General features: G+C 46.6%; 1 protein-coding gene across 1 annotated transcript in view; it reads right to left on the bottom strand.

The window, feature by feature from the left end:
• The window catches only part of LOC147880509 (uncharacterized), a 185,428-nt gene that overhangs the window by 81,157 nt on the left and 80,202 nt on the right, over positions 1 to 24,069 (bottom strand). Inside the window, exons 7-9 of the mRNA XM_087371226.1 lie at positions 1,916 to 2,006; positions 1,566 to 1,765; positions 1,186 to 1,430 (exon numbers count right to left, since the gene is read on the bottom strand). Coding sequence (XP_087227352.1) covers positions 1,186 to 1,430; positions 1,566 to 1,765; positions 1,916 to 2,006 — 536 coding nt within the window. The remainder of the gene's footprint in view (positions 1 to 1,185; positions 1,431 to 1,565; positions 1,766 to 1,915; positions 2,007 to 24,069) is intronic.

Here is a 24,069-nt window from a genome sequence, read left to right as displayed (position 1 = left end):
TGGAGGGATTGCAGTGAACCTGTGGAGATCGAGGTTCAGGGCTGACCCTACTTATCCTCGATGCCACGCAACAGTTGAGTTAGTTCAACATTGCCTTTGGGAGTGTAGATAGGCGAGGATGATATGGAAGGGTGTTGCCAGGAGTCTTTGCATATTTCATAGAGCACCCTTCTTCATGACATGGGGATTAGTGGCATGGTTATCTCTTATGGGACCTCAGCTTTCACTCCTTTCAGAGCTGCTCAGATGTATAGAGGCGATGGAGCATTCACAGATTCATCCTTCCCAGTCTATGGCCAATACTTTACACACATTGATGGCCATCTGGGTCAGCATGAAGGGATCCTCTAGAGCAGCAGCCAGGAGAGAGACTTTTTTTAGAGTTTGGAGAGGATCTCCGTTCTTTTCTGAGTCTTCTTAAAGGTAGAGGTGGCATTTTCAGCCTCCACCTTCGATTTTTGTTAGCTCCTTTTTAGCTGTTTTTTATTTCATGCATGTTGTGATGTAATTCCGCATTTGAGCTTGCTCCAGTGGCTTTCATTCATAGAGCTTGCTCCAGCGGCTTTCATTCATACTTAATGAAGTAATCTTTTTTAAAGAAAAAAAAGCCACGTTAGTTAGACCAAACTACTATGGTGCCATGTGGCACCCATCCCCTCCATCCGTGCGAAGGTTATGCCACCTCATGTGGCCCCTCAATAAATCTCTAACCTACAAAGACATTAAGTCATAGGTGGCCTAACCTGGACCTACCAATATTTTGAGCTTTTAAATTTTAATGATCCTAACCCCAAGGGTGAATTAATGAACTAAATCCATAGTCAATTACTCACTTCTCCAACAATATTCACTTCTCTTTCCTCCCACGGGTGGCAACTTTTGTGATCTTCAAGTAAAAATTTTCTTCCTTTCAGAGGAAATAATGCTATTTACTTTGCATATGCATGTTCTGACTCTTGAAATATGATTTTCGAATCCCTCTAGTAGTCCTAGAATGCCTTGTAATTCTGTGACTGATTAATAGCCCTATGGGCACAAATCATTAAAAATACTAGATGAGCTAAATGTTGCAAAACAATGTTTTATAATTGTAAATCACAAAAGCAATGATGGACAGTACAATGTGGAAGTATTTGGCTTTCATCCCACTTTAATCTGCTAGAGAGCTCCAGGAAGAAACAGTACCAGTGATGAGAACATCCAGCTTTTCATGATGTAGCATACAGAGAATAGAATATTGTGAGGCAGGACCCAACTCTGAAAGTACCCATGATTTTGAGGTCCTGTCGGTCTGCCACCTTAAGAGAGCTCCATCACCACCACCACTATAAACTTCAATGTCAGGTGGAGCCAAGCCTTCTTCCCAAGTTCCAAACTTAACCTGTGTCGGTTCCTTGTGCCTCTTGGAGAAGGAAGAGAAACTTGGAAAACTGTGTCCAGAACATATCAAATTAGAGAATTCTTTAATTTCCAATCCAACATTTCCCCCATTCACTGTATAACTTCTATTACCCTCTTTTCTAATAGTTGAATTATGAGTGTCATTTACTAAACAAACATTTTACAGTTTTTTGGATGTCAATGCAGCTTTCATGGTATCTTCTTTAATCTTAGGTTGTTTTCTGTAGGCCACCACAACTGCTTCAACCCAGTCAGTATGGCCTTGCAAAACCCGGTGTGGTCCAAACCGATTATATCTCCATACAACAATTTCCCGTTCAGTGGTTAATCCAATTGCAACATCTGTATTTGCTGCATGGAAAACCTGCAACAAAAATACTGCTTCAGCTGGCACATATACTCCTTTTAATACTTATAAGTAAAACTATATATGTGTCAGATAACAAAAAACACTTCTCTGGACACTTTAAATATGAAAAGAAAGCCGATACCATTTGGGAGTTGAGTTTTTTACTTTGCTCAAAGGGAGCTGGCGAAGGGAACAAGTATCTGCTACCCATTCTGTTACATTGGCAGGAGCCAATGCATCAATAATAACGGGGTACCTTCAAGTATTTGGAAGAAACATTTAAGAATGTAAGATTATGAAAATATGAGTTAAAAGTAGAAAATATATATAACTCATTCTAGAAGCAACAGGTGATCAAATAAGATTGCACAACTTAACACAGTTACTATAAACAAGTGATGGATCTGAAGGTAGTGGCCGAGCCAGTTTCTTCGGACTAGGGGCTGGGGGACGACTCTTGCCATTGATAGAGGGAGACCCAGAGATGGATGTGTTAGAATATGAAGCCAAGTTGAGTCAGTTTGGTGTGTTCTAGTGAGTTCTAGTCTAGTGTGTCCTAGGGATGCCACGTGTCACATTGGGAGTTATCCCATATGCATTGGTGTTCATATGTGTGTGTGTGCTCTATATAAGAGCTATACTTGTCTAGTGTCAAATCAATCGGTATCAAGGTACAAGCTCTTTGGTCTACATGTGAGTACTTTCGTTTTGTCATTGCTTAGTCATTTCATTTCCAGTTCATTATGTCTCTCTTTGAGTATCACTATCTCTCTCCCTAGCCTACCCTTTCTCTCTTCCTTCTTCACCATGTGCCTTCATGTGGTATCAGAGCCTTCCATTTCCCCCTTCTTCTCACTCTACCTAGAGGATGAGGGAGGCGTGCAAATGGAAGCTACCCTCTCCCTCCAAGGTAGAGCTCTCTAACCCTCCTAGTCCTTCATCTACCTCAGCCTCTCCATGGATGTCTCGAAGCTAAGTGGTTGCTGCCCGACATGAAGCCTTGCTACTCGTGATGCTGCGTATGGAGTTGTTCGGTAGGGAGCTGCTGCAAATTCATCACACTGTTCCAGCCCTTTGCCACTCCAATTGCTCCCTCAAGTCCCACGATTTGCTGCTCCATCTGCCCGCCATGAATCTTTCCTAAATCGCGCTGCCTCTTGCTATCCATGCTTCCTGCCCACGCTGCCAAACAGTCTGCCATTTCTACCCCTCATTCCGCCCCATAATTGCGCCACATTTGTCCTCATTTGCTGCAATTTCACCTGATGCTCAGTTCTGCCTCAGCCGTCATAACTTACATTCTCTGCTACCTTTGCCCTCTCTGCCGCATCATTTGCAGCTGCCCTTTTGCCCTCAAAACCATTTGCAGCTGCCTACGTGCCATTGCTCGTGCTCATTGCCTTTCCAATTGCGTGAGCTATTGCAAGCTGGATATTCTTTTCAGCCTGCTTAATTAGCTACTTCAAGGTTGATACCATGGAACCTCGTCCTCTTGGAGAAGTCACTTCATCTCGAGAGAAAGCGCTTGCCCTCATTGGTGTGAGGTTGGACAACAGATTGCTCCATCAGGTTGACCTCACTGCTTTTGCCACAGAGATCAAAGCTAAGTTTGAGAATCTTCATGCTACATCTACTGGACCTGACCGAAAAGCTTTATCTATTATTTTACATGATCTATCTGAATTGATAGATAATGGTTAGGAATATTTGGGTACTCTGCCCAGGGATGTTTCCCAAAAATGAATGCAATAAATAATGTGTGTTGAGTCAATAAAGCTCCCCTGCCTTGGATAGTCCTCCTAAAATGATGTATTTCTTTTATATTTGTTGTGTGTGGCTCCATGTTCCTAGTTAGTCCCTGGAGTCATGAGGGGGATGTACTGTGGGAGCCATGTATTGGCATTGACAGGGTCTAGTTATCAGGCTTGGCATATGAGTTCCACGATGTTGGTGCATTCGCCTTCTAGACCTCTGAGTTGTTCATACATCCATGCTGAGACATGAGCCTCTGAGTCATGTTCGGGAAGTAAAGCCATGTGAGTGCTCAGTCCGACCTCTGAACCCAGCCTTTGAGTTAGCATGAGAGCCATGTCTAGCTCTGACATTGCAAAGTTTAGTAGTCCTGTCACCGTCATGTTCTCTTCTTAGTTCCAGTTAGAATATGAAGCCAAGTTGAGTCAGTTTGGTGTGTTCTAGTGAGTTCTAGTGTGAGTTCTAGTCTAGTGTGTCCTATGGATGCCACGTGTCACATTGGGAGTTATCCCATATGCATTAGTGTTCATATGTGTGTGTGTGCTCTATATAAGAGCTGTACTTGTCTAGTGTCAAATCAATCAAGTATCAAGGTACAAGCTCATGTGAGTACTTTCATTTTGTCATTGCTTAGTCATTTCATTTCCAGTTCATTATGTCTCTGTGAGTATCACTATCTCTCTCCCTAGCCTACCCTTTCTCTCTCCCTTCTCCACCATGTGCCTTCAGGATGGGAGCCTAGACTGACTCCACTGGCAGCTGATCACAGTGGTGGGCCGCTTAGGCAACGCATGGTTATCGACCCTCCCAGCATCCCGGATGAGGATGCCCCCAAGTGGCAACTCTGGCTTTGGGAGGGCTACCCCCTTCGGGAGATACAGAGGGACGCAAGAAAGTGGTTTTGGCCATCTAGGGTAGGTCACAAAGAGAGGGTGGAGGTGTCACCACAATGTAAATATCCGAAGTCAAAGTATAGCTGACCATTTATTTGATCATAATTAAACAATTCTCCATCTAGGTTAATTATGGTCAAATGAGTTTTTCTATTGGTCAAAGATACTTGACTACGGTCAAAGATACTTGACTTTGGTCAAGTAAGCCTGGATGACTTGGTTTACACCAAGAAGGTTAACTGTGGTTAACCAGAGAACCATAGATCTGACTACGGTTAGAGAGTGTTGACTTCGGTCGACGAGACTTGGCATGTGCCAAGAGGGTTAACTACAGTTAACCAAGTTGTGCCAACTTCGGTTGGAGAGACTTGGCCATAATTAAGGAGCCACGACCATTGGTCAAAGCCACTTAATTATGACGAAGAGGGTTGACTTTGGTCGACCAAGAATCATGTTCTATGTTTTGTTCACATGTTTGTTCAATGGGAACGCCCACTTGTGAATAGGATTAGTCCATAGTTTATTATTTGCATGCAAAGCGCTAACAATTAATGGGTGCCATGGTGGTGCGCTTTAATTAATTATCACAAGTACCATGAGGGGCTGAAGACCCAAGCAATTTGGAGCTTAGCAAGCAACCCAAAGATGTTCATGTGACCAAGGAACATCGAAGACCCTAGAGTTGACCTTAGTGGCATGTAATTAGAAAGTAGTTCAAAATTTGACACTTGACATGTTGCCAAAGAAATGAGCCATGAGCTCGTTGTAAAACAGATTTTTCATGTACGTTTGAATAATCTTTCAGCCTGCAAGCTGAAACTCATGTACTCAGTTTTTCTCTTCATGAATAAAAACCTTCGAGGGGTCCAGTCCGACAGATTGTCCTGGGCCCTAGCTGTTTGTAGAGAGAGGAAGAGAGAGGGATAGTAATCGTTGATTGAATAACATCTGAATAACATCTGAGTTGTGTAGGCTGAGTTTTGAAGCGGGTTGCATTGGTATCAGAGCATGGTCCCACAGTTTCTTCAAACTGTGACGATCCAAGAAGGTTTGTGGACGTGACGTTCCTGGGTGTTTAGAAGATCATTGCACTTGTCAAAGTTTTGATTGGGCTGCTTGCAAGATGCGCTAGTAGTAAGGGCTAACAAGATTTTGAAGCTAGTTGATTGGAGCGAGGTCATGAGACGAAGAGCCCAGCGGCCTTGGTCTTCGCACGCCCCTTCTTGCCTGATGCAGACAAAGCACTGCTGTTAACTGTGGGGAAAAGAACCGACGCCTCCACGCAAACGTGACACGGAGATTCGGTGGTAAAGCCACGTACGGAGAAGATCTTTGACGCAATGACCTCGACAGATATCTCCACGTAGAGCATGCTGAGAGATGCCTTCACAGGGGTATATGGCGCAGTTCCGTTTGCTTGACGGTGGTTGGGCTGGTGACGCTGAGCGCTAACAGAAGTCCCACGACGGAGGTCTCTAGAAGGCGCAAGCGTGATGCGCGACGCAGATCAATCAACCAAGGTTTGGAACCTTAGGCTGACGTGACAGCCAACGATGTGGCAGGCAAGGCAGCCAACTCAGTAGGTGACATGGCAGTCAGCTCAACAGATGACATGGCAAGACACGTGGCAGGTGACGTGGTGGCCACATGTGTGTGATGACATGGCAAGCTTGCAGAGTTGATGTGGTAGGGTGGTTGACACGTGGCAGCCAGTTGGCAGACCTGAGGTTAAACTGACCTCATCACAGTTAGTTAACCTTGGTTCAGTTAGCGTGGCTTAACTAGACTAGTCTGGTCATTGTAACCAGACTGTGACCAGTTCAATTAGTCCAATTGCAGACTAACCAAATCAAAACTAGCTAGTTTGGTTAGAGTAACTAGCCGGTTACCTATCTAGTTACTATCACACAAAAAAAAAGAAAAAAAAGACAGTTGCAGAGACTGTTTCTGCCAGCAGTTTTCCACCTGCCTGTCAGACTTTTACTGTCAAGAAAGCAGCAAAAACACAGTAAAATCAGAGATTTGCAGAAAAAGAATATGCATGCCTTTGAGCAGTGAAAAGAGGGAAAAACAGATGCTTTTTGAAGTCATTTGCAGTAGCCAGAAAAGGGGCACACAGTTTTGGGTTCATGCCTTGAGTTGACAGCCAAGTACTGGCACAAGTTGTGAATGCAAGACACCTCTTGTTGAGGTAATTTTCTCTTTGAAAAGCAAAGGCTACGTGCATCAGTTGCATACACAGTGTGTGTAAGAGCTTGCAGATCTCAGTCAAGTTGTAGGAGAATGGCTCAATCACCTATCCAGTGGGATTCACAAATAGGGATGCACATCCAAGACAAAGAAGTGTGCAGCAAACTCAGCAAGAATTTGAGCAAATGGTACACATTCATATGCAGGAGATGGAAAAACTCAGAAGGGATCCAAGAGCTCAGCATTTGTTTCAAGCTGAAACTATGCCTGATGTAGCTTATGATGTGCCAATGCTAGAGGCACACTCTCGTGTACAACCCGAGAGAGAGGGATCTCATAGGGGATGGTCTCAAAGCAGGAAGAGATCGAGGCATCATCACCGATCTCCAAGCCCTTCACCGTCTACCTCAAGCTCAACTTCTATATCAGATAAACCATCCAGAAAAAGAAGGAAATGCAAGAAGTCTAGGAAGAGCAAGTCTTCCAAGACCAAGGAATTCAAAGATGGAGGTAAATCTGTCAAGTTTATGACCTATAATAGACAATATGGTCATACAGACAAAGCATTGCAGTTCATTAGGCAGTTTGATGCTACATTTGGTACAGAAAACTTTTCAGAATCCTCCAAGTTGAGAATGGTCAGCTTGCACTTAACAGCGACAGTTAGTGCATGGTGGAGTGCACAGACCACAGATGGGTCAGCCCCAAAGAGGTGGAAGGGCTTCAAGAAAGCCTTCTACCAGCAATTCATGCCTAAACAGTTTAGAGATCATGTTCTCCAAGATTGGGACAGTTTACATATGGATGCAGGGGATACAATGGAGGTGTACAATCAAAAGTTTTGGGATGCTTATTTGCAGGTTGCACCCTTCAAAAAGATCAGATTGGATGCTTTTGGTGGATGATAAAAAGCAGTAGAGCCTAATCCACCTTCACAGCCACCCTCATCCACATTTAAAGCAAGTGAACAACACTATTAGAAGGTAAAAGGCATTTATTCAACATCCTTGTCTCTACACCCCTTTACATTCAATTCATACACTGGCCACATGTCCTCCCAAGCCAAACAACCTAAAAGAACCCAGTGGATTACACCGCTCAACACAAGCTCTCCTACTGACTGAGATCAAGCTCAGAAAATACATAGAAGACCCATGAAACATAAAACTCCAGAAAATGACAACTTCAAAACTGCATAACTGCCATGAACACTTTCAGATAACTCAAGGTATAATCAGAGCCATGCATACTACAAAACCACAACCCACGGGACAGCCACTATCCACCATCATCTTCATCATAAATTCAGAGGGGACCGGCGCGTCAACTACAAGTAAGAGCACCATGCTTCCATGCCAAAATGTTGATCCAATGCAGCATTGCAAGATAGTCAGCATCCATGCTGTGAGTACCAAACAAGAAACAAAAGTCGAGTCCTTTGGCTCAAGCCATAAACTGCAAGAAACTCCAAGTGGCTTGCACCAATAGCTCAATATGAAAAAAAATCAACCAACAGCAAATTCATGCAGCAAGACAACTCCTAACAGTTCGAATTCAGGTCGCTCAGCCTCTTCTACGTGCAAACATCTGTGAAATCCATCAAGCAGGGTATAATTGCTGTCGCACAGCCTGTAGGAGACTACTCAAGGCATCTCGCAATAGTATATGTTGTAGAACAGCCCTGTGGGCTCACCAAACTGAACGACCAGCTTGTTACTGCTCGTCATCTCTGCAATTCCATCGGCCAAGGTCTCTACAATGGCACCTGCCTTCTGTTGCCCATGGTTCTCCAAGCCTTAGTGTAGTAGAGATGCCGCCCCTACAGTCCGTAGCTTAGATCCTCTACTGCAGCGCTCCCATCACCCAGTATTGGTCTTCACGTAATGATCACAACCTCCTGTCGCCCAAGCTTGCACAGTCGTCTCTCACAACGCATAGACTTTCTCTGCCTTCACACAGTAATTGCAGCCTTGCAGCTTCTCCTCTGCATCATAGAGTTCTCCCTTCGGTTGCCCAAGCTCTCATAGCATATAGTAGCGTTCACCCTCCCCCCGCTGCTGCATACGCATCTGAAATTCAAGAAGAATCCAATCACCCAGAAGAGCCACGCCAATGAGGTGCTTTGTTGCACATCAGCTCTCTTGCGCTCAAGACCACGGCAGATCCAAATTCCCAAATGCTACTGTGCTACTGCACATATGCACACACGCGCATCTCCATACGTAGGTCTCCTTCCTCATAGAAATCAAAACAGAAATTGAGGAGAGGCGTCAACTGCAATTCTGGCGAGGCAACGTCAAGCCTGAGATCTCTCAAACCTAGTCCACTTCTCCAACCAAACCTTCTCCAAGATGATCGCAACAGCTATCAACAAACCGAAAACTCTCCTCCGGAATGAAATTCTCGGTCGATTTTCCTACACACATCCCCCTCCCGCTCCCTCCAATTCTCTTCTTTTTAGAAATCTCCACACACACATCCATGCTTCCAGCCCACCATGAGGAATTCGTCAACCCACATTCATGCTTCCAGATCCACGTAGAGGGGGCTACGTGTTTGCATGGCCACATCACGTTCCATGTAGCTTCTCAAGATCTATGCCTTTTTACCCCTCTCAAATGCACACAAAAAAAAACTCCACCCCAAGCACTTGCAAATTTATTTGATCACACATGTGCAAGCATGCAAATACATACACAAATCTCAAAACACCAGACATCATTCCAATGTCAAACGCAAAGCAATACGATGCGCACACAGAGAACAAGGTCTATGCTTCCATGACTTTACCACAATACGGAACATCACTCATGACCCTATGAACTCTTGGTAAAGGACTACTATGACGGACATATGTCACCCACGATCAACACCGTCACACTGGATACCATGCTGTACTCGAAAGTTGCTTACACAAGATCTGATTGAACACCAGCAAGCACACACACAAGTTGACACATGTACACATGTACAAGACGAGTTTGGGGTTTTCTAAAATCTTCACACAACTTTAGCAACCCCACTCTTCTGCTGTGACATTCATGTCCAGCAGCTAAAAGGAAAAAATCAACAAATCACTTGGATCAAAAACAAAGCAAGCTTGTACTCTATGCCTCTACTTTTCTCTTCCCCGATCAAAAGGATAACTTTGAACCCTCCACTGCCAGATATGCATAATCCACCATCCCCCTAGATCAAAAGGAATCAACAACACACCAGATCGATGTAGCCACCAGCTCCTTCCATATACCCACATCCTTACTAAGCTTCAGCCACATCTTTTGAGGTCACTACCTCACACATAGAGCTCTCGGGCACAACTAGCCCATAATCTGTAATTAGGGACTTCTCAACATACCCTATTTTGCCTCAACCTTGTAAGTTGCAAAACTTAGCCCATCACATGAATTATCAAGATCACCCAGGAGCAAACAAACATCCTTCCCACCTGAAGAGTGCTAAACATATTAGCACACTCTCTGCTATGCATCAGGTCTTCACTGACATTTTCATTTTTTTGAACAGTCATATGAAGTACATATTTTCTTGTCATTACCAACCACACATGTAAAATCCATGAGGGTATCATCAAGTAAAGCATCTAGCTGATCATTAACCACACTATCACTACCATCCAGCTCAACATGCATACTGGTGTTTACATTCTTTTTCGAAGAGATCAATGCTAACATATCATCCAGTGCATCATCAAGAATGCAATCCAGCTCATCATCTGAATCACCATCCTCTTGTAAACACTGAATCTTAACACTGAATCTTAACCTCATCATACACATCAAAGTCCGCATGCACACAATCAACACTTGCTGGTCCCCCCCAAACTAAGAGTTTTAACTGCAGATCTTTTACTTTATTAGTAATAACCACATCAGCTTCATCACTGTCAGACATGATTGAGCTCTCATCTTCACTGCTAGTTTCACCTCTTTCTTCTTCACTTGTTGAATCTGAAATCTCAGTCCCTTTGGTATACACAATCACAGTGTCAACCATGAACTAATTCCCTTTAGCTATGTACTCCTTCCAAGCCTTGTCGTCAAGTGGCTGCATAACTGCTGCAACATGACCAGCCAACATATGCACATCATCACATGGAACTGGAACATGATCCTCATCTACCACTACACACACAGACTTATCCTTATGGGCTCTCAACCTTTCTGCCATCTATGGCAGCAACCCCTTCACGCGGGCTCTCCTCTGCCACCTCACACAGATCTGGTTGAACAACACCCTCCTCCATAGCAACTGATAAGTGTAATGATTTCCAGCTCCCCTGCATCATCAACACTATATGCATTCGGTTCCTTCAGCAGTGAAGAAAACTAACTCTCTTCCTCTGAAGAGATGCTCTCTATCTCTGTCTCACTCTCTGTATCTTCGTCTGTGACTGTCTCCTCAGGTTCCTCTTCCAATTCCAGCCTACAGCTCATATTTCACTGCATGGGTACAGACATAATCTCTGGTATGGTCTCCATTTTGATTAGGCTAATTGCCTTTCCTTTCCCCTTATCCTCCCATTTCACACCACTGGTAGAGAGCTGATTCAGATCTTTCACCTCCATACTGTAGTCACTTGATCTATCATTTGTTCTCTACTGCTCAGGATAGACATCTCCCCCTGCCCTTACTGGCTTATCATAGTGAGGGCTGATATGTCCCCACTCCCCACAATTCCAGCATTGGACATTGCTGATATAACCTGGTCCTCTCCCTGTACCAGCTGAACTTCCTTCTCCTCCAGCCATAGCTTCTCTCCTGTTATTCTGACCTCTGCCTCTTCCTGCAGTCTCCATCCATATTAGGCTGAGTGTTTTCATCAGCTCCACAGCTTCATGCAAATCCTTTTAAAAGGAATCATCCTACATAGGAACATATGCATAGGCTCTCCCTCTGCATATGCCTTTATTGCTTTTGGACTTCTAATCAGATTCTTAGGCTCCTCTTGCATGCCAAGCTGCCTCAGTCTCTTGACTTTCCACTCCTTCTCCCTGGCCAGCATCATCTTCATCATGAATTCAGGGGGACCGGCCCGTCAACTACAAGTAAGAGCACCATGCTTCCATGCCAAAATGTTGATCCAATGCAGCATTGCAAGATAGTCAGCACCCATGCTGTGAGTGCCAAACAAGAAACAAAAGTCGAGTCCTTTGGCTCAAGCCATAAACTGCAAGAAACTCCAAGTGGCTTGCACCAATAGCTCGATATGAAAAAAAAATCACCCAACAGCAAATTCATGCAGCAGACAACTCCTAACAGTTCAAATTCAGGTCGCTCAGCCTCTTCTACGTGCAAACATGTGTGAAATCCATCAAGCAGGGTATAATTGCTGTCGCCCAGCCTGTAGGAGACTACTCAAGGCATCTCGCAATAGTATATGTTGTAGAACAGCCCTGTGGGCTCACCAAACTGAAGGACCAGCTTGTTACTGCTCGTCATCTCTACAATTCCATCGGCCAAGGTCTCTACAATAGCACCTGCCTTCTGTTGCCCATGGTTCTCCAAGCCTTAGTGTAGTAGAGATGCCGCCCCTACGGTCCGTAGCTTAGATCCTCTACTGCAGCGCTCCCATCACCTGGTATTGGTCTTCATGTAATGATCACAACCTCCTGTCGCCCAAGCTTGCACAGTCGTCTCTCACAACGCATAGACTTTCTCAGCCTTCACACAGTGTTTGCAGCCTTGCAGCTTCTCCTCTGCATCATAGAGTTCTCCCTTCGGTTGCCCAAGCTCTCATAGCATATAGTAGCATTCACCCTCCCCCTGCCGCTGCATACGCATCTGAAATTCAGGAAGAATCCAATCACCCGGAAAAGCCGCGCCAATGAGGTGCTTCGTTGCACATCAGTTCTCTTGTGCTCAAGACCACGGCAGATCCAAATTCCCAAATGCTACTATGCTACTGCACATATGCACACACATGCATCTCCATACGTAGGTCTCCTTCCTCATAGAAATCAAAACAGAAATCGAGGAGAGGCGTCAACCGCAATTCTGGCGAGGCAACGTCAAGCCTGAGATCTCTCAAACCTAGTCCACTTCTCCAACCAAACCTTCTCCTAGATGATCGCAACAGCTATCAACAGACCCAAAACTCTCCCCCCAGAATTCAATTCTTCGTCCATTTTCCTACACACATCCCCCTCCCGCTCCCTCCAATTCTCTTCTTTTTAGAAATCTCCACACACATCCACGCTTCCAGCCCACCGTGAGGAATTCGTCAACCCACATTCATGCTTCTAGATCCACGTAGAGAGGCTACATGTGCTTGCATGGCCACATCACGTTCCACTTAGCTTCTCAAGATCTATGCCTTTTTACCCCTCTCAAATGCACACAAAAAAAAAACTCCACCCCAAGCACTTGCACATTTATTTAATCACACGTGTGCAAGCATGCAAATACATACACAAATCTCAAAACACTAGACATCATTCCAATGTCAAATGCAAAGCAATACGATGCACACACAGAGAACAAGGTCTATGCTTCCATGACTTTACCACAATACGGAACATCACTCATGACCCTATGAACTCTTGGTAAAGGACTACTATGACGGACATATGTCACCCACGATCAACACCATCACACTGGATACCTTGCTGTACTCAAAAGTTGCTTACACAAGATTTGATTGAACGCCAGCAAGCACACACACAAGTTGAACATCGCACATGTACACATGTACAAGACGATATTGGGGTTTTCAAAAATCTTCACACATCGGCTTTACTTGGAGACTGTTAGAATATGAAGCCAAGTTGAGTCAGTTTGGTGTGTTCTAGTATGAGTTATAGCCTAGTGTGTCCTATGGATGCCATGTGTCACATTGGGAGTTATCCCATATGCATAGGTGTTCATATGTGTGTGTGTGCTCTTATATAAGAAATGTACTTGTCTAGTGTCAAATAAATCAAGTATCAAGGTACAAGCTCTTTGGTCTACATGTGAGTACTCTCTTTTTGTTCATTGCTCGTCATTTCATTTCCATTTCATTATGTCTCCTTTTGAGCATCACTTCCTCTCTCCGTAGCCTACCCTCTCCCTCTCCCTCTCTCCACCATGTTCCTTCACGTGGTATCAGAGCCACCTCTCCTACCTTTCGTCTTCGCTGCACCTAGCTCAACCTAGAGGATGAGGGAGGCCCGCAAATGGAAGCTACCCTTTCCCTCCAAGGTAGAGCTGCCCTCCCCTTTCCTTAGCCTCGCCATTGAAGTCCAATGATGCTCCAGCCCGCCATCACTTTGATCTTGTACTCAAACCGTCTCTTCAGCGATTGCCGCACCTTCTCTTTGCTGGTCCAGCCTTCTGGAGAGCTTTTGGATGAGTTTCATCGCGAGAATCGCTTGTTAAAACAAGAAAACAGCTTTTCGATTGGGTGGTTTTGATCAACTCCAAATTTTCTTGCATATCTGCAGTCACTACAGCAGGGCGCCTCATCCTGGTGCAAAAGCCCCTTCAAAATCAGCTCCCATCCTCGAAACCACTGCTGGTATTGCCAAAACCACCTCCGGTTTTAGGGTTCCAGCCATCTTTTTGCTTCAGAACTGGTCGCCCTACTGAAGAGAAGCTTATCCAATACTCACAGCAAGTTTCCAGGTTCATTTTGTGCTGAAATCTGTGAAAAACTGTCAAAACTATGCTTTTTGACCTAAAAGTCGACTTTTGCAATTTTAGCCCAGATTTTCAGTATTTTTTGGAGATTTTGGCATATTTAGCCTCTGATGCACTAGGGCTTACAGTTCTGCATGTTTCTGAGAAAATATCAGAAACCCTAATTTCAAAAATTAGGGCTTTTCTGATTCTTTGATTCCTACAGTTGTATTACAGCCTCCTCTATGTAAAACTCTTGAGGCTTGCCATGATGTGAAATCAAGTGAAGTTACTCGACATTTGTAAAATCAAGTGAAGTTACTCGACATTTGTAACTCCTTCCGGCACATATGATACGCCAAGGAAGATACACACTAGGTGAGCTCTTGAATCTGGCCTCTCTCTCTCCCTCTTGCCCTATGTACCTATATTGAATGCACACCCCTAGAATGCCCCCTTCTCCCCCTTTTCCCCCTCTTCACCTTCCCCTCGTCGGCTCCTCCTTGCTGAAAATCCCCTTCCCTCCTTCCTATTGGTTGTCTTCCTATCTCCTTAGCCGTTCTGTCACTTCATCCTTGATGGTTTGTGCAACTCCCCAACCTCCTACGAGTCAGTGAGTAAAGTACTCCATGTGTACATTGTAAAATCAAGTGAAGTTACTCGACATTTGTAACTCCTTCCGGCACATTGAGAGTCATGATGTGATCTCCCTTGGTAGCTGCTCCTATGGCCTTCATCGACACAGGTTGTGCATACTCTTGCGCAGTAGATACTTCCGGCTCATGGGTTCTCGTCCTTGCTATGCATAAAATGAATGAAATCTTTTATATTTTTTATATGTTTGAGTTAAAGGTTCTCTGCCTTGAGTAGTCCCTCTAAAATGAATGTTTGGAGTGTCAATAAAGGTCCTCTGCCTTGGATTGTCCTCCTAAAATGATGTATTTTCTCTTATATGTTTGGAGTGTGACTCCATGTTCCTAGTTAGTCCCTGGAGTCAAGAGGAGGATGTATTGTAGGAGCCATGTATTGGCATTGATAGGGTCTAGTTATCAGGCCTGGCATATGAGTTCCACGATGTTGGTGCATTGGTCTTAGACCTCTCAGTTGTTCATGCATCCATGCTGAGACATGATCCTCTGAGTCATGTTTGGGCCGTAAAGCCATGTGAGTGCTCAGTTTGACCTCTGAACCATGCTCAGACTTCAGCCTCTGAGTTGGCATGGGAGCCATGTCCAGTTCAGACATTGCACAGTTTAGTAGTCCTATCACTGTCATGTTATGTCCTTGGTTCCATTCCAGTAGTCTCTCACCATGCGTTCATGGGGGAATGTTAGAATATGAAGCCAAGTTGAGTCAGTTTGGTGTGTTCTAGTGTGTTCTAGTATGAGTTCTAGTCTAGTGTGTCCTATGGATGCCATGTGTCACATTGAGAGTTATCCCATATGCATAGGTGTTCATATGTGTGTGTGTGCTCTTACATAAGAGCTGTACTTGTCTAGTGTCAAATAAATCAAGTATCAAGGTACAAGCTCTTTGGTCTACATGTGAGTACTCTCATTTTTGTTCATTGCTCGTCATTTCATTTCCATTTCATTATGTCTCCTTTTGAGTATCACTTTCTCTCTCTGTAGCCTACCCTCTCTCTCTCCCTCTCTCCACCATGATTCTTCAAAGACCTCGCAAGACACCTCACCGATGTTCGTCTGCTCAGACGAGGGTTCTTCCAGGTGGTATTTGATTCTCCAGAGTCAGCAGGTTCAGTACTCAGGGCTAGTCCTTTGGCATTGAGCTCCAGGAGGATCTTTTTGACACCCTTCTCGTTGGGTTTCGATCCAGTAGAGGAAGATAGCAGGGTTACCTCACTTTTCATCAGGTTCCCAGACCTTCCTTAGGTCTATCATCGACTCTTACCGTCCATAGGAGGTGCGCTGCAAAATTGTATGGCCTCTACTAGGCCTACCCATGGCATGGAAGAGGTGCCTGTGGCGAAGGATGTTGTCTCCTAAGGGGTGGTGGAGACTGAGATGAAGGGTGTAGCGGGGGTTGTCGGCGTAGTTTTGGCTCCTGTATGGAGGCTGATTTCGATGGTGTCATCGCCCTAGAGGTCTTCAATGAGAATAGGCCCTCCTTGCACTTGTTTGCCCTTATCCTGAGGACCTAGCCGTTGCATGCGTAGTTGTCATTGCACGAATTCGTGCAACTGGCTTTCCTCATATTGGTTGAGCGACCGACTTGGTTCCGGTTGCACCTGGGTGATCGTAGTGGCACTTGGCGTTGTCCTCGCTCTCTTGGGCCTGGTTTCTGTCTCTTCCTACTCGGTCTGCACGGGACCGATTGCGGATTTCTCGGCGAGTCCAAAGCCGATGGATGGATGCTAACTTTTGAGGTAATAGAGGACCCGTATGTACAACATTGAATTGCCGATGACGTCCCCGTGGGTGCTGAGGTCATCTCTCATTTGGCTACAGTAGTAGTCAGCCCAGTTCGTCTGCTGCATGTTCACCATTCACAGCAAGATATTGGACACCACGAATCGATGATGATCCGTGTGCTTCACTTGAGTGAGCCATTGTAGGTCTCTTGCTGTGCACTCTACCTCGAGCTTGTAGATGGTGTTGAACTGGATGCGGCCTCTGCACTTGTGGCGGTCGTAGGGACAGACCGCGTCTTTAGGGAGTCAAGGCTCTTCTTTTGCTTGGAATATTTTTCTACCACCACTGGTAGGTTGAATACTGCCTGTACCGTGTTTTGATTGATCTGGTAGTGGCAGGGGTTGCCTGCTGCATCTCTCAAGACACCAATGTTGGTGTTGTCATATGTCCGCCAGCAGCTTCATGTCCAGGTGGCATGGGAAGCGGACTGCTACTCTCTGCAAGCCTAAAAAGTTAAGGGCTTCCACGACTGCCGGGTCCTGGAGAGCGGTAGATGCTGTTGCGGTCTGGTAGTGGAGGGTGTAGTCCCAACCCTCGAAGGCGAAGCGCGAGTGGATCACGCAAGCATTTAGCTCTTGGAGCCATGCTTCTCCCAATGGCGAGTGCGCTTGTGAATGCACGATCTTGTATTCGCCAACGGTTGGCGCCGGGGTGCGCTTTCGTGTTTTCGTGGGGGTTGTGCCTACTGTGGCTGGCTCTTCTTGAGTCGCCTGCCTGGTGGAGGTTTCTTCGTGTTGTAAGTCCTCCGAGGGTATTTCATCCGGCATTCGAATTGTGGCCGAAGGAGTGCTTTGAGAATATGATGGGCCAATGGCCTCTGGAATAGGATGAGGGTGGAGATCCAGGTGAGTCTCGAATTCGAAAAAGTCATGTTCGGACTCCATGGCAAACAAAAGTGGAAGTTGCGTGAAGAGGGAATTGGTGGATGAGGAGGAACAAGAGAACATCAATTTGCTGGTGGAGATGGAGAAGAAGTGGGCAGGAAATTGTCAATTTTCTGGATAAATTTTGACAGAGTTTGGCTGCAATAGCTATGGCGACGACCCGGCGGGTTAAGGCCTACTTTTATAGATTTCTATTCCCCCGACCGGCGGGATACTGGTATGGCCACGGTCAGTGCTGAATTAGATGGCGATGGTCGGTGGCGAACTTAGATGGTGACGGTCGGTGCGAAGTATCTTAGGCCGTGGCCGCCGTGGTATCCCAAATGGCGATGGGGTGGTGCTGTGTTGGATGGCGACGGTCTGGCAGGGATCATGATCGCGACAGTCGACGGCGAACCTTTTGGCGACGGTTGGTGGCGAACTTAGATGGCGATGGTCGGTGCGAAGTATCTTAGGCCATGGCCGGCGTGATACCCCAAATGGCGACAGGGCGGTGCTGTGTTGGATGGCGACGATCCGGCGAGAATCGTGATCGTGACGGTCGGCGGCGAACCTTTCGGCAACAGTCGGTGGCGAATGCTTTAGCGACGATCGGTGGCGAACGCTTTAGTGATGGTCAATGGGGTAGTGACTATGTAAAAATAGGAAAAAAAAGAGAAGGGGGAGTGGGGTGGGGGAAATGTGGACGGAGCGGGGTGCACTTGTGTTGTGCGATGTGAGAATGAGGTCAGCATGTGAGAACATGAACACTTATAAAAAATGCAAGAGCGGACTCTAGTCACCTAGTGCTGACCGTGTGTGCACGTGCGGTGTGTTCGGCAAAGACTAGTGTGCTGTTGGTGCGTCATGTGAGATGCCTACTGTACTGACTCACCTAGACCTAGATGTGATGATTATGATGAATGCGGTGGAGGTGGATGCCGTACTACAGCATAGCAAGTAAGGAGCCATGTAGAGTACGTGTCCAGCTTGTTCTTTACCTTGGATGCCAGAGGCACCTTTGTGTCGGACTTTGTTGCTATTGCGGGCTCCGATGTCAAGTGTCCAGCCCTAAGGCGACGTTCTTGTGTAACTCCCGATGGGGTGGAATTCGGTTCCTGTGGGGTCTCTCGACTGGTGGTGGCGATGCTTGTGTTGAGTCGGACCGCCCATGGCACCATTGCGTATTTGGTACCGTGAGGCTGGCCTGTTGTGTCCGAATCGTTGGCAGGTTCTTGTGGTGCTGTATCCTGTGAGGGCACAGGATCTTGTGGTGTTGCCTTCATTGCCTTCGGGGTTTGCAATGTCTTCTTCTAGATCTAGGTAACTTTGTTGCCTTGGTCGCCCGAGTTGTTGGTGATGCGTGGCAGTTGATGAGGCATGAGCGTTGGACGCGGCTTCCTCCGGGTAGTGCCTGTGCATGGGGGAAGCGATCTCGAGGTGGCTAGAGCTACTGCTATTGTATCACCGTTCTCCGGGCATCGGTTTCGATCGAAGTGACGTTGGGCGGTGAGGATAGCATCTTGTACTTGCAGCTCTCAAATTTCTTGAGCGAAGGATGGTGGCGTGGGTTGAGCGTGCAATGGCATTGGTTTACCACTGCAATGAGCTTTGTGCTCCTTTCGAGCTGGGCCCTAGGGCGGTGCGCTGGGGCTTCCGGTCGTCTTTGCTGTGTCGCTTCATTGTTGTGAATTGGCGAGGTCGAGGCCGAGGAGGGGGGCTTGGTCTGCACAGCGGGACTACCGCCGTTTGACCACCATTGGTAAGTGAAGCAGTTCGGGCGCGCCAGTCGACTTAGGGTACAATGTGTTGCCACCTTGTAGGTGGTCCTATAGGCCCATAACGCTGCTATGAGCTTATGCGCCCAGTCGATACAACTGGCTTCTACCGTACATGTGATATCTTACAGCAAGTTTTGTTGGAGCTTTTGGCCAAGCCATTTGCTTTGGGGTAATATGGCGTTGACTTCCTATCAATGATCATAAACTCGCTTGTCAGGATTGCTATGGTTTCATTGAGGAAGTGGGTTCCTCGGTCGTTGACTAACTCCAACGGGCATCCAACCCGCATGATGACTTGTTCATATAAGAACTTGGCGGTGGATCTTGCATCAGCCTTTATCGTGGCCCTTCCTTCTACCCACTTGGTGAAGTAGTTGGTGGCTAGGGTGATGTATCGTGCCCCGGTTCCCTTAGCAGTTGGGCTTATGGGACCAATGAAATCGATGCCCCACTTCTCGAAGGGTTGATCAGCCAGGATCCTAGTCAGGGGCATCATGTCTGCCTTGTGTGGAATTTGGATGCGCTGGTAGGGGTCATAGCGTTTGACGAATTCGACCGCATCTCCAAAGAGTATTGGCCACCAGAGACCAACTTGCAGCACTTTACATGCTGTAACCTTAGCGGCAAAATGGCCTCCTGCGATTCCTGAGTGGGCTTCTTCAAGCACCTCGATGTATTCGTGTTTGCATACGCACCTTCGCAGTATGCCATCCTTACCCATGCGGTAGAGTTGGCCTGCTATCAGCTGATATGGCGTTGCATCCTTAATGAGTTTACGGGCTCTTTCCTTCTTAAGGTCTTGGCTTAGGGGTAGTCCGTTAGCCAAGTAGTGGCCGATTTCGGCGGTCCATTCTGGAATCATGTCGAAGAAGAAGAGGGAAGCGTCGGGGAGATCATCTTCTACTCCTGTTGGAGCTTCGCCATTAGGGATCCTCGATAGGTGGTCGGCTAAAACGTGGGTTTTGCCCTTGCGCATAGCAACTGTAAAGTCGAATTCTAGCAAAATCAGCATCCACCTAGTGATGTGTTCCGTCATGCAGGGTTTGTTGACCAAGTACAACAGTGCTTGATGGTCCACAAAGAAGATAGACTTATTAGCTACTAACAAGTAGTGCCTGAATTTCTTGACTGCATAGACCATGGCGAGACCCTCTCTCTCAGTGGTGGTGTAGTTAACTTCGGCCTCATTTAGTTGACGGCTTGCAAAGTATACCACGTAATCCAAATTATGCTCCCTGGGCTGAGCTGACACACATCCAATGGCAAAGTTAGAGGCATCAATGTGGACGTGGAATATTAAATTCCAGTCGAGAGACCTCAGTACTGGGGCAGTGGCTAGAGCTAGCTTGAGGGTTTCAAAGGATGTCTGGCATTCTTCGGTCCACTCAAACGATACTAGCAGTTTGTATGTTATGTTGGCATAGAACAAAATAAATCTCCGATAATAGCCCGTATGGCCAATAAATCGTTGGACTCCCTTAGCGTTAGTGGGGGGCGGTAACTCCAAAATGAGTTTGATTTTATTGTGGTCCGTAGAGATTCCATTCCGGGACACTATGTGACCTAGGATGACACCGTGTTTGACCCAAAACTGGCACTTAAGGGGGTTGAGGGATATGTGGTATAAGTGGCACTTCTGGAGGACGAGCCTGAGATACTTCAGGTGGTCATCCCATTTCGAGTTCACGCAGATATCGTCCAAGAAGACTTCCACAAAGTCCCTCGGGTATTCTTTGAATACCGTGATCATCATACATCGGAAAGTTGCTGGGGCATTGGTTAAACCAAAGATCATAACCCTGGCTGCATATACTCTCCATTCGGTTACAAAGGCGGTCTTATGTTGATCTTGGGGGGCAATTGAGACTTGGTTGTAACCCGAAAATCCATCTAGGAAGCTATAAGCTTCCTTTCCGGATACCCTTTCTAGAACATGTTCCGTGAATGGCAAGGGGTAGTGGTCACATCTCGTGGCCGCATTAACCATCTTCAAATCCATGCATACTCTGATTTTTCCATTCTTCTTCAGGACTATCACAATGGGTGATACCTAGTCTGTATGCTCAATCTCGTAAATGAATCTTGCATCTATGAGTTTTTGGATTTCTTCCCTCACTATGAGTACGTATTTAGGATTCATAGGATAGGACATTGCCGTACTAGCCTGGCATCATCCATCATGGGGATTGTATGCTGCACTACTACAGCCGGTACTCCTTTCATGTCCGTGTACTTCCAGGCCATGCAATCCTTAAATTCCCGTAGGAGAGCTATTAAGGCATTCTCCTCACTGGGAGTGAGGTCATCGGCGATAAATACAAGTTGTGGATCTTGGCCTTCCGGGGCTAAGTTTACTTCCTTGACCGGGGCCGGTCCATCATATCCTTAAGAACAACCGTCCTCTTGGGTTCTTTTGGCTTGTTGGTATAAGATCTTGCGATCCTAAATAGTATAGGCCTTGTAGTGGGCTGGCACCTACCACAGGTTTTCTTTATTCTCAATCTCCTTCTCATTATTTGCCGGGCAGTCGACTTTTTGGCCTTTGCCTTGCCTTTGGGATGCAAGGGATTTGGGACCTGAAGGGGGCTCTTCCATTGTACTTATAGAGCGGACGGGGGTGGTTACCTTACTCACCCTGTTTTCCCAATTAGAGGAGAACTCATGGTGGGTGGTTGTGGCGCCTACATAGGTTAGCCAGTGAATATCTAATTTTACCCTTATTGTTCTCTTGCTTACCTCTCGTGGTTTGAGCATATTGAACATCCTTAGGGGAACCACCGGAGTTAGACCCTTGAGCTCTGGGGTGGTGATCTGAAACCCTACTCTTTCTGGGACATCTATGTTGGCTAAGATGTGCATCCAGTTCTGCGAGAATTCTGGCGCAGGGAGGGGTGCATACTAGAAGTCGTCAGACTCCTTCTCATCCTCTCCCTTGTCACAAGGTTGGAATAGCTTCACGGAGGTGGTTTGGGCGGTGGTGTCGGACTACACAGCAAAGAGGTGTCCTGACAATGGGTGGGCCTTATAGGAATGCAGGTCCACTCTCATGGTTCGCTCCTCCTGTCGTAAGTAGATATTATCATTACGCCAATCATGCACGAGTCCGGACATTCGTAAGAAGGGTCTGCCTAGGATAGCTTCATATCCAGGCTGTCGTGTGAAGTCCATGACCACGAACCTGACAGGGTACGCGAATCCAAACAACTTAATGTTTATGCCAGTCAGTACTCCCAGAGGTTCAGCGGTTCCTCCATTGGCTAGCTTTACTACTAGATGGGTCTGCTCGAGTGCAGGTTTTTTCCATTTTTTCCAGCATTCATTGGTGCAGACACTCACTCCTGCTCCCCCATCTAGGATGGCTCTACCTTCTGGTTCTAGTAGACTATGGGGATTGAGGCGTTTGTGTCGTCACCCTTGAAATACTCGCCTAACTTGTTGATGGGAATCTAGGGTAGGTTTGGCCCCTTATCTAGCATTGATTGGTTGGGCTTAGGGCCGGCAAGGGTTGGAGGTAGGAATGGCCTATTCATCCAAGTGGATAGATCACGCCATAGGATGGGATTTCCTCTTAACAGAGACATGATCAGCATTTTCACTTCTGTAGATAGGAAGACAGCCAACCCAGCACTGTCGCAGGGTTCTGGTGAAGCTTCTTCCTCCATGGACAACATGTCATCGAAGCCGTACAGGTCTCCTTCGTCTTGGAGGTTTTGTAGCATTGGGTCTTGTTGGAACATCTTCTGCATCAGATCCGGAGCTTCCGACTGCTCCAAGCTGAGGTGTTCTTCTTCCTCCACTCTTTCTGGGACCTTGAGAGATTTCGCTCCTCGATGCCCCATCAGGTGGGCTGGATGGATAGTATCTGATCCCTTACTGGCCTTTAGTCGATGCTCAAACTTATCCTGGCACTCACGCACCAAGTCCTGGGCATCCTTTACATATTGCTTTTCTAAGACCGGGTCAGGGTAGGTCTCTTTATAGGTAGGAGTCGGTGCCAGGCCCTAAGCCTGCACTGGTGTGTTTACTTTTGGAATAGGGGGTACCTCAGGGTCACCCTGGATGGAGGACTATTTGGAAGCGGAGGAGATGGCAAGGGTAGCTGTCTCCTCATCAAAACTGTCCTGGATGAACACCTGATCGGAACCATCACCTACTCGAATGGCTTTCTTGGAATGAGTTAGAGGCTGTGGAGGAATCTTGGGACCAGGCAACGGGGATACCTTACCCTTCTTAGTGAGCTTCTTCATGGCCTTGCCTAGTGCCTTAGCCTGCATCCTTGTAATGACTTGTAGTGGCACGGTGGCCACATGGCCTTGTTCGATGCTAAGCAGATTGAGGTTGGTGCTCTTTGGCGGGGTGAGTGGAGTGGTTGGTCTTCTCGTAGGACACTCCTGGAATAGATGCTCCATGCCACATCCTGCGCACAAGGGGGAAGGGTTGGTTGTGGTTGGGCAGGTGGGCGTACGATCCCTGTATGGACAATCCTTCAAGAAGTGTGGGCCCTAGCATTTGAAACAGGACACTGGCAGGTTCGAAGTGCCTCAATAGGGGCATTCACTTGCTCTATAGGGACCTTGGCAGGTATAACATTGGAGCGGGGGCCTCCGAGCAATTGAGTTCAGATCTCTCGCCCTTGTGTTTACGGGAGCAGTCTGAAATACCGGGACTTGTTGATCCTCTGGCGGAAGGTAGTGAGCTAAGGCTCCACTTCCCTCCTCGTAAGGGTAATAATCATGAGGTCCATGATCAGGGTCCGTTTCCTCCCAGTCGTTGGGTACCTCTTCAACCAAC

The sequence above is a fragment of the Dipteris shenzhenensis genome, chromosome 32, assembly GCF_047967505.1.
Source record: "Dipteris shenzhenensis isolate YYH24624 ecotype China chromosome 32, Dip_SZ_1.0, whole genome shotgun sequence".
In the NCBI taxonomy this organism is placed as follows: domain Eukaryota; kingdom Viridiplantae; phylum Streptophyta; class Polypodiopsida; order Gleicheniales; family Dipteridaceae; genus Dipteris; species Dipteris shenzhenensis.
This window is presented reverse-complemented; position numbering and strand designations above follow the sequence as displayed.